Source organism: Lolium rigidum, chromosome 1 (genome assembly GCF_022539505.1).
Source record: "Lolium rigidum isolate FL_2022 chromosome 1, APGP_CSIRO_Lrig_0.1, whole genome shotgun sequence".
Classification (NCBI taxonomy): domain Eukaryota; kingdom Viridiplantae; phylum Streptophyta; class Magnoliopsida; order Poales; family Poaceae; genus Lolium; species Lolium rigidum.
In genome coordinates, this window is record NC_061508.1 from 32191694 (window position 1) to 32201341 (window position 9648).

The window sequence follows — 9648 nt, forward strand, 5'->3', positions numbered from 1 at the left end:
ACTATTGGAGTTGCTCTAACCATCCAACCTCTCACGTTGCAAATATTTTCACTCCAACCTGGAAGCTGCGATTTCGGTGTATTTTCTACATACTACTGTATCAGTACCTCTCATCGGTTTTAGCCTGAATAACTTTTTTTTGTTGTTGTCAAAGCTTTAGACTAGTTTCAAAAAAACATATTCCTACCTCTCACCCGACCGAGCAGAACACAGCCCGAATCATACGGCATCCTTGAGCTAGGGTTCGTACCCAGCCGCCACCCATATCCGGGCCGCCGCCGCTCGATCTCCGGCCACTGGCGGCGCAGCCCTCCTCCAGCCGGCGGAACGACATCCTTCGCCCCCGAGGACCTCGCTCCCGGCGCCGATTGGTCACACCCCGTGGCCTCTGCCCCGACCCGAGCTCCCAACCGACAGGGCGCACTCGAGATTCGCCGACGAGCTCACGAGCCGCCGTGTCTTCTGCTTCGTCGTCGACGTGCCGAGCCGGAGAACCCCCGAGATCCCCCCACTCGAGTTCAACGTGAGGATTGCTCACTCCCATCCCGTAATTGCATTTTCTGTTTGCAAGATTGGGGATTCCTTGTACTGTGCATAGTTGATAATAATTCGGTGGTTACATGTGAGAGATATAGGACCTGCAGGGCATGTTTCTACAGTATTTCTACAATGTTCCTTGTAGAAACCACAAACCAGCACTACAAAACTAAATATCCCCCAAGCCCACCGCCACCCCCGGAGGCCAAGCGATCCTAGTTGTCATCTAGCCAGGAACTAACACTTCCTAGCCAGCTAGTGGCGGAACTTACTCCGCGAGTCAAGCCGCTGCAGTTAGCCACCCTCCCTGCACCGGCTAGATGAGTAGCTGGCGATTAGACGGCAACTAAAAAACTATGCTGCCATAGACACGGTGGCTACCTGCAGCAGCTCGACTCGCAGAGTAAGTTGCACCACTCGCTGGCTAGGAAGTGTTAGTTTCTGACTAGACAGCGACTAGGATCGCTTGGCCTCTGGGGGTGGCGGTGGGCGTGGGGGATATTTAGTTTTGTAGTGCTGGTTTGGTGGTTTCTACCAGGATGCCCTGCATTTTTTCTTATGGTTGATGTGTAGGCTTACTCTTCCATGGGAACAAGCCATAAGCTGGCACGCAGTGTTTGCAGTTGAATGTTCATGTGTAAATTTATTCCTGTAAACTAGCCCCCTGCCCGCTAACCGGTTAATTCATCGCAGTGAAACTTGCTGTTGTTGTAGTCATGCTGCTGAATTCCTGCTCTCTATTCGCAACATGCATATGAATTTTTTTCCACCTATATATTGACCCCATTTGGAATGTAGGAATCCCACAAAATTCTGGACAAGTTGTTCTGTTCCGTGTATAATTCCTGCATTCACGGCAGGCCTGTCTATGGTATAATTACTACAAAATATATACAATAAGAAGTAACTCTAGGATGGGCATACCTAGCAGCAATAAATACTCACGTATTGATTGAACAGCTTTGACCCTGATATGGTTAGGGTTTAGGGCGGTCACAGTGCTCCAAGTTGTACCGTATCTAAAACCTGCCACGTAGGACAAATGCTGACGCGTAAGGCTAATTAATGAAGAAATAGAGGGTCATTGTATCTTATTTACGGTACCAGTCTTGGCATCGAAACTGAAGCAAGTTACTCGCCCTCCAGATCCTGTGCGCAGCGCACCTTCCTCTCCCCTCCCTCTACCCACCGCCATCGATCCAAGCTGCCACCGTAGCCCTCGGCCAAGCTGCTGCCATCGCAGGCTCCTCACCAGCTGGCCGCTGCCTTCTCCTCACACAAGGCTTCTGGCGCCCGACACAGAGATCCCTGCCTCCTTGATTGGTCGCGGCTGAGATTCAGTTTGTCACATCAAGGCCTTTATCCAAGAGGCTGAGATTCGATTGGTCGTCACCAAGCTTGAATTCAGGTGGCCGTGGCCTTCTATGTTCCTGAGGCCCCTGCCTCCTGTGTCGTGCCTGTACGTCTACGTTAGCATTGATCTCAAAACATATTAAATAGAGCCTTTTTTAGATACTAAGCAAAGATATGATGCATTGCAAGGGATGTATCTAAAACATTAATGTTGCTTAAGATACCATAAGATACAATGCGTTGTGACTGCCCTTATAGTACTTCTGGTTCGTTACAAAGATCTAGTGAGGCGTGGCATTATGGTGGTTTCCTTGTTTGTGCTTAACTGCATCGCGTCATGCTTCTCTTGCAGGATACACCATAAATTATCTGTGCCCCAAAATTTGAAAGATCACAAAGAGAAATGGACCGTGGGCGTTATGGTCCACATCATGGATGGGAGAACAACAGTGTAATTGCAGCCTTTCCTTTATTAAGTACCAAGGATGCTGAAGATAGCAGATCTATTGGCCATGTGATTGGCTTCCGTGTATCAAGCGTTATGTTGTAAACAAATTCAAGAAGCGGCCGTTGCTTAAATGGAATGGATTTACCTGCCTGTTCCGTAGACTTTGTTGCTGACTCAACTTATTCTGTTGAATCTACAGGCACCTGATGGGTATGGTGTCATTAATGAGCCAGACTTTAGGTAATTATATTATATTGTTTCCTGTTAAAATGTGCCTATTCAGTATTCACCATAATTGCTGTTTATTTTATTTCTATTTATATATTTGAGTATGCCACCTTCTATTTGTAAAGTAGCTGCAATGTTTGTCCATTTATGTTTGACATGCATTTTTCACATTAAATTGCTTTGTCATATCACCTACTGCTATCTCAATTTGCAGGGCTGGTGGATCCTACAGTGGTAGGAGATATGTGGATGAAGGATTTCCTAGCGATCGAAGGGGTGCGTTTGGTCAAGATATACATGATAGAAATATGTATGCACTACCACCCTCTGCTGGCACGATGTGGTCTCAGCCTCGAAGAAATTCTGATGAGGATTTTGCAACTGCCAAAGATTACAGAAGGCATGCATCTGATTTCTGCAATGATGGAAAATACCATGAATTTGATTCCTGTAGGATTTGAAATACTATCGTGCTACTGAGAATGACTGTTAATCTGGTAGTTGTTCTTATTTTTGTGTTGATAGGAACAAAAGGGTTGGAAGTAGAGATAGAGGGGAGTTTGGTGCTCAGTTTGAAGACCGCTACCAAAGCAGAGAGGACAGCTTTGAAAGAGATCATCAATATGGCCGTTACAGCTGTGATTCAGACTTTGAGAAGGGAAGGAGAGAGAGTAGCTGGAGAAGACATGATTCGTTTGAGCATGAACGTGAAAGGAAGGGGTTAAGCCATGAAAGAGATGGTAGCCCATATGCTCGTCATAGCCGTTCTCGGTCACGTGGGCATGATAACCGATCAAGATCTCGGTCAAGATCAAGGTCTCCGCGTGGCAAAAGTCATAGTCGGAGCCAAAGAGATGGTTATGATGATAATCGCTTTGACAGAAGAAGAGAACAGGACTGGGATGAAAGAAGGCATGATGATATAGTGGTGAGGACATACTTCTATTTTTTTCTCGTGTTTTCAACATATAAAGCTAACTATGTTTGCTTGAATACTTGCAGGCACCATCTGCGACTGTTGTTCTTAAGGGTCTGTCCCAGAAGACCAATGAAGATGACCTATATCAGATTCTTGTACAAGTTCCTCGTCATAAAATGTTAAAACTGGTTGGAAGTGTATTGTCTCGTTCATTTTAATCATTTAGGTCTGGTCTCTTTTAGGCTGAGTGGGGCCCTCTTCGTAGTGTGCGCGTGATCAAGGAGCGACCCTCTGGCGTTTCTAGGGGATTTGCTTTTATTGACTTCCCTACTGTGGTACATACAACTGGTCTGAGCTCTACATTACTGACTAGACAGTCATTTGCTATTATGCTCACAAAGATTCGTGTGCCTCCCACAGGAAGCTGCCCGCAAAATGATGGATAGTACGGGAGACAATGGCCTTCTGATTGATGGTAGGCAGATATTTTTCGAGTACAGGTATGTGTCCTCTTTAAGACGTTGTAAATTATCTATGTGAAGAAATGTTCTTGATTGTAACTCCAGAATTGGCCTATTGATCATTTTTTTTTAAATAATTTTTGATGCAATTGCTTTACAAGTGTAAGAATATCAAACCTTGTACACTGGCAGATCAATTAGTATGGACATGTTTTTTCTGCAGTCCCTAATATTTCATGGTTGTCTTTTGTCCCGCAAGCATTATATTACTAATTCTTACTGGAGCTTGCGTTCATATGTCAAAACTGTAAGATGGCTCAACCTTGTATTTTTGGTTTTACTGTCCTTCAAAACAAACTTTGTCTGCTCTGCCATCTACTGAGGCGAATTGCATATGATGTCGGTGAAACCAAACAGGACGATGACTTTTATTTGATGGCATTACAGATTGACAACGTGGAATTTGTTTCACTGCTTGGTCATGTTTTCAAATTTGAATAGAAACATAAACTTTTAACTTGTACAGAAGTGAGTTTGTTGAGTCATTATATTCTCCCATTCAAATATGTTTGCTTATCATATACCGTACTCCTTTTGTGCTTATAGTTATATTCCTTATCTATTGTAACAATAATCCACCGACTGTCGTCACTGCAGTAGTAAGCCACCTGGTGGGGATTCTCTTGAACATGTTACAAGGCCTACATATGGGCGCAGGAACATATCCGCACCATGTGATTGGATATGTACTATATGTGGCTGTATGAATTTTGCCCGCAGAATGTCCTGTTTTCAGGTATATTTTGGTCTCATTTAAATTTAAGTGAGTACTATTGTGGGACAATTATTTATCAGAAAGCTGCATTAGCACTCTTAATCTAGCTTGCTTCATTTTTCCCCAGTCAATGGTGTGGTTTACACTTTCTTCCTTCCAAATGCAGCGTATCTCTTAGCATGAGTTTAGTAGCTGAGTACACCTTTTCTGTTTTCCCCATTTAATCTTCACATATCCCTTGTTAGCATTAAGGTGCAAAACCTAGGCAAAATCGGTGTGCTGTAGCAGTTCCATGATCTGTGACTGTTTGAACTTCAGTAGTCCTGTATCGATGTGCTCATAATAATTTGAAGGGCCAGTTCAGAATTTCCATTATGTCTTCACTCCTGGACAAATTACTAATTGCATCACTTAGATGCTGGATGGATTGGCCTGGACTTGATATTAGAGGTCCTGTTCATATCTACGTGGGAAGTGTTTAGTACCCAGTTCAATACTTCAATATGTACAACGGCAATGCTATGTCATGTCCTCTCCAACTGAATTATCTTCTAAAGAACGAAACAAATTCAGTTGGACCATCCAGTTGCCCAATCGTGTCCACTCCAACAGAAATTATTTTCTAAAGAAATTAATAAATCCAGTTTGACCATCCAGTCCCAAATCTAAACAACAGCAATATAACACATGTATTTGCTGCTGCTTGCATGCCTGAGGTGATGTAGTATGGGGTTATAAAAAATAGAAAGCCAAAATAAAGTCCAAGAGCCTGGGGAAACATTGCCTTAAAAATTGTGACTTTTTGCTCTGCTTGACTGGGTTCTGGTTTCTGAAATGCACCAATGATGCCAAAATTGAAACCAACTTAGTGAACTTTGAAAAAAACTACTGCCCCATGCTGCCTTAATACATCGTAGCTACTTGTCTGCTTGCAAGCTCTCTGTTGCTCTCGCTCTCCTTCTCCATTTAATTGCATGTTTACTTGCATTCTCACAGTGCAATGAGCCACGTACGGACGATGCTCCACCAGCTGATGCAGCATCTTCCACTCAACCATTTGGAAAACGGGGATCTGAACTAGGTAAGTTTATCCCTTGATTGTAGAATTTGTGAAATATGTAGTGCATTGCTTTATTATATACTGTCATTTGCAGGTCCAACTCATGTTTTAGTTGTTCGTGGCCTGGAAGAAAATGCTGATGAGGAAATGCTTCGATATGAATTTGCTAAGCATGCGCCAATAAAGGTGGGCAAAAGCTAACTTTTGTGACTATAATTGTTTCCTTCCTGCAGAGTTGCATCTCACTTTGACTCAATTCTCTGCAGGACATCCGGCTTGTTCGGGACAAATTTACTCATGTGTCTAGAGGTTTTGCATTCGTCCATTTTCATTCGGTAAGTACTACTGAATCGCTAAGTTTATGTTTCCGCTTATATGAGTTGTTCACAGTGGCTATACACCATTTGTGTTAGGTCGAAGATGCTACGAAAGCCCTTGAAGCTACAAATGGAATTAGACACGAGAAAAATGGTCAGGTGCTACGCGTAGCCTATGCTAAAAGCACACATGGACCTGCATCGGGGTCTTCACAGTCAAACAATCTTGCCGCAGCAGCCATCGAGGCTGCGTCATTTGCACAGCAGGTCTGTTACAGGAATACAGTTTCTGTCACAATCGATAAGACAACTTTTTTTCTTTGTGGTTAATTAAGAAATATTTGGCTGTTACAATTTGCAGACTCTAAATTTTAAAGAGTAACAATTTTACACATTCTAAATCTGCATCTATTATTTTGGAGCATAGTTTTTGTCGAGTCTTGTTATTTACTCCCTTATTTACCGTTATGATCAGTATGATGCTGTGGGTTGGGCTCCAAAAGAGTACAATGCTGAGGACAAACAGAACAGCAATTCGGAATCTCAGAAAGATGATTCCGCTCCACAGTCAGGATTTGTTTGGGACGAAAAGTCGGGCTATTACTTTGATTCTTCTTCTGGATTCTATTATGATGGAAATACTGGTAAGTACGCAAATATGCTATTACTGTCGTAGTTTTAGACCTTAAAATGCTATGCAGGTGAACCAGTTCTGCTACACATCGTTTCCCTTTGGACATGTGTTTCATTTAAATATGCTATTACTGTCGTAGTCTTAGACCTTATGCTATGCAGCTGAACTAGTTCTGCTGTTCAGCTACACACCGTTTGCCTTTGGACATTTGTTTCATTTAAGATAAAATTTATTAAATTATTCTTGTTTCAGGTCTTTACTATGACAGCAATGTTGGAGTTTGGTATTCGTATGATCAAAAAAGTCAACAGTATGTCCCGTGTAACGAAAGCAACAACAGTAAGGCAACTGGGGACACAGTCAATGAAAGTGTGAAGATCCCTGAAAGTAACAGTGGTAAAAAGGTGGTGATTTCTGCACCAGCAGCCACAGTTAAACAAAGTGAGAAAACTTCATTGCCTGAGGCTGTTCAAGCTGCGGCCAATGCAGCGCTAGCTGCTGAAAAGAAAGAAAAAGAGAAAGCAAAGGAGATAAAGCTGGCTTCAAAAATTAGTCTCTTAGCCAATAAGAAGAAGATGAACAATGTCCTAGCAATGTGGAAGCAAAGGAATCAAGAAGGCCAGGCTGCACAGAGTACTTTTGATGATAAGGAACCAACCAGGTCTGTTGCTGATAAATTGAACAGTTCACCCAGTGGAATTGGGTTCTCATTGAAACCCAAGCCTAAGTCCGATGTTGGAAACCCAAGCCTAAGTTGCTGGATATAATTCTCTTGGCCGAGGAACTGATGGCTCTCAAATACTGGATTCTGACATAAAGCCTAGACCTGTCAGTAATAGTCTAGGAACTACTGTTATGGGTGTCATAAGGGGCTCTGGCAGAGGAGCAATCAAGTCAGATACCACATTTCATGTATCATCTGATGTTGGCGGAAGCAATTATTCATCTAATATAACCACAAGGACAAGCGAGATAACTGCAAATGCTGAGACACATACTCCTGCACCCTTCAAAACAGATTTATCCTCTCTAGGATCATATTCTTCGTCTGGAGTTTCTGGGAGTGCTAAACGTCGGTTTTCTGAGGCACCAGGACAATCCCAGTATAGAGACCGTGCTGCAGAGAGACGAAGTTTATATGGATTATCTTCATCGCTTTCCAATGATGGACTGGATACAAGTAAGAGCACAACTTCTTTACTTCTCTTCTTGACTCATTGTACAATTGTTGGTTCTAGTCTTGTTTCTAGAGCACAAGATGTCACGAACTAAAAAGCATCCTCGCTCTAATTTAGATTTTGCAATCTCATTTATGGGTTTGCTGACAGTATATCCAGTCCTGTATCAATTTATGCCCAACTTGGTGTGAATGGGGATTTTGGTTGCCTCTACTGATATTATCTGGAATTTGTCTCTCGATCCTACACAACTGTGCATTATAGGAATGTTTCCTGTCTTCCTTTTTCAAGATCTTAATTAATTTTCTGGAAATTCCTTGTTAAGCTGGTGACTATCCATCTCGAAAGGGTTCAAGTGAGATGGGATCCATGCCATTTCCTCCAGGGGTGGGTGAACGTTCTGTTGGTGAAATTGACAATACTGAAAATTATGAGGTGATCACTGCTGATAGAGCAATAGATGAGAACAATGTGGGCAACCGTATTCTGCGCAACATGGGTTGGCAAGAAGGATTGGTATGTTCACCATCACCTCAAACATATTTCTCAGTTTTTATACTCTTGGTTGAATTAGCTGCAATTTTCTTCTCCTATTAGCATCAACTGCTGCCGACATTTTATCACAAGCTCTTAGTGCATCTGTTACTGTTTCTATATTTTTAGAACCATTCCGCTGTCGCTATTATAAAACAAGTTGCATATGACCTTTTATGTTCAGTTTCTTGAATGTTTGTTTGTTTTGGTTTCTTTTATAATTCTCTGTTTAGGTTTCTGTGGGCTGTCACCTGTCATTTTGGGGTTTCCACTCTTTCTAAGTTCATATTATTTCATTTGCATCTTTTGTTTAGTTAGCAAATTGCTTAAGTTACTGTGGAGAATTAGAATTTTTGCTAAAACTTAAGCGTGCATAAACTGTTAGGCGTAGAAAAACAATCTGACTGCAGATGGATCAGTTTGCCAATATTTCCTACGGAATGGAAGCTGCGTGACATGTACATTCGTTCTGATGTGAGTATGTATTGGCATTTTTTCCCTTGCAACCACTTTGCAAATACCCAGGGTCTTGGAAAGAACGGTAGTGGCATCAAGGAGCCGGTGCAGGCTAAGTCTGGTGACGTGAGGGCTGGGCTTGGTAGTCAGCAGAAGAAAGCAGCCGATCCAACTCTGGAGGCTCAAGCTGGTGATAGTTATAAAACCATAATCCAGAAGAAGGCCATTGCAAGATTCAGGGAGATGTCTTAATTGTTTTTGTCTTGTAATTTTAGTTGGGCTACTCGTTCTATTGGAGCTAAAAGGTTGTGCATAAATCTAACTAGTGTGTGTTAGAGACCTTGAGACTTCTCTGTGTGTTGCACCCGCGGTTTTACTTTCATTGTTTGAGCAATTTTTTTTAGCACAAAGTACTTTATTCTGCCTCGTGTTTTTTCTGGTTTGACCACGTAGAATCTGAAGCTTGTGATCTCCGGTGGCAAATCGATCTTTGCAGGTAGTAACCATTCATCAGGAATTGTACGTTATAGTATAAACTGCTATACAGATTAAAAGTCCGTTCTCACCTACTCAAATTCGACGGTGTGATTATTATGGACTTGAAAACTGGTATAGACATTTTCTTTTACTTCCCTGTAGAACTTCAAAGTCACGCAAAACTATCGTTCCAGGACTAAAGAATATTTGATAGTCCATCGTTGAAAACTGGAAGTGAAATCGGTAGAAAAAGGCTGACCTTCTTGAAGGG

General features: G+C 42.3%; 1 protein-coding gene across 1 annotated transcript; it reads left to right on the top strand.

The window, feature by feature from the left end:
- The first annotated feature begins 215 nt into the window (after positions 1–215).
- Positions 216–9348, top strand: LOC124685162 (SUPPRESSOR OF ABI3-5-like). Its single transcript, XM_047219489.1, is given in 18 exon segments — positions 216–523; positions 2243–2341; positions 2538–2578; positions 2781–2966; positions 3092–3494; positions 3569–3640; positions 3728–3820; positions 3906–3985; positions 4604–4742; positions 5718–5802; positions 5876–5967; positions 6048–6116; positions 6195–6365; positions 6574–6742; positions 6985–7480; positions 7482–7912; positions 8236–8426; positions 8970–9348. Coding segments are annotated over 17 exon segments (2949 nt in total). The 5' UTR covers positions 216–523; positions 2243–2293; the 3' UTR covers positions 9153–9348.
- Positions 9349–9648: the final 300 nt, after the last annotated feature.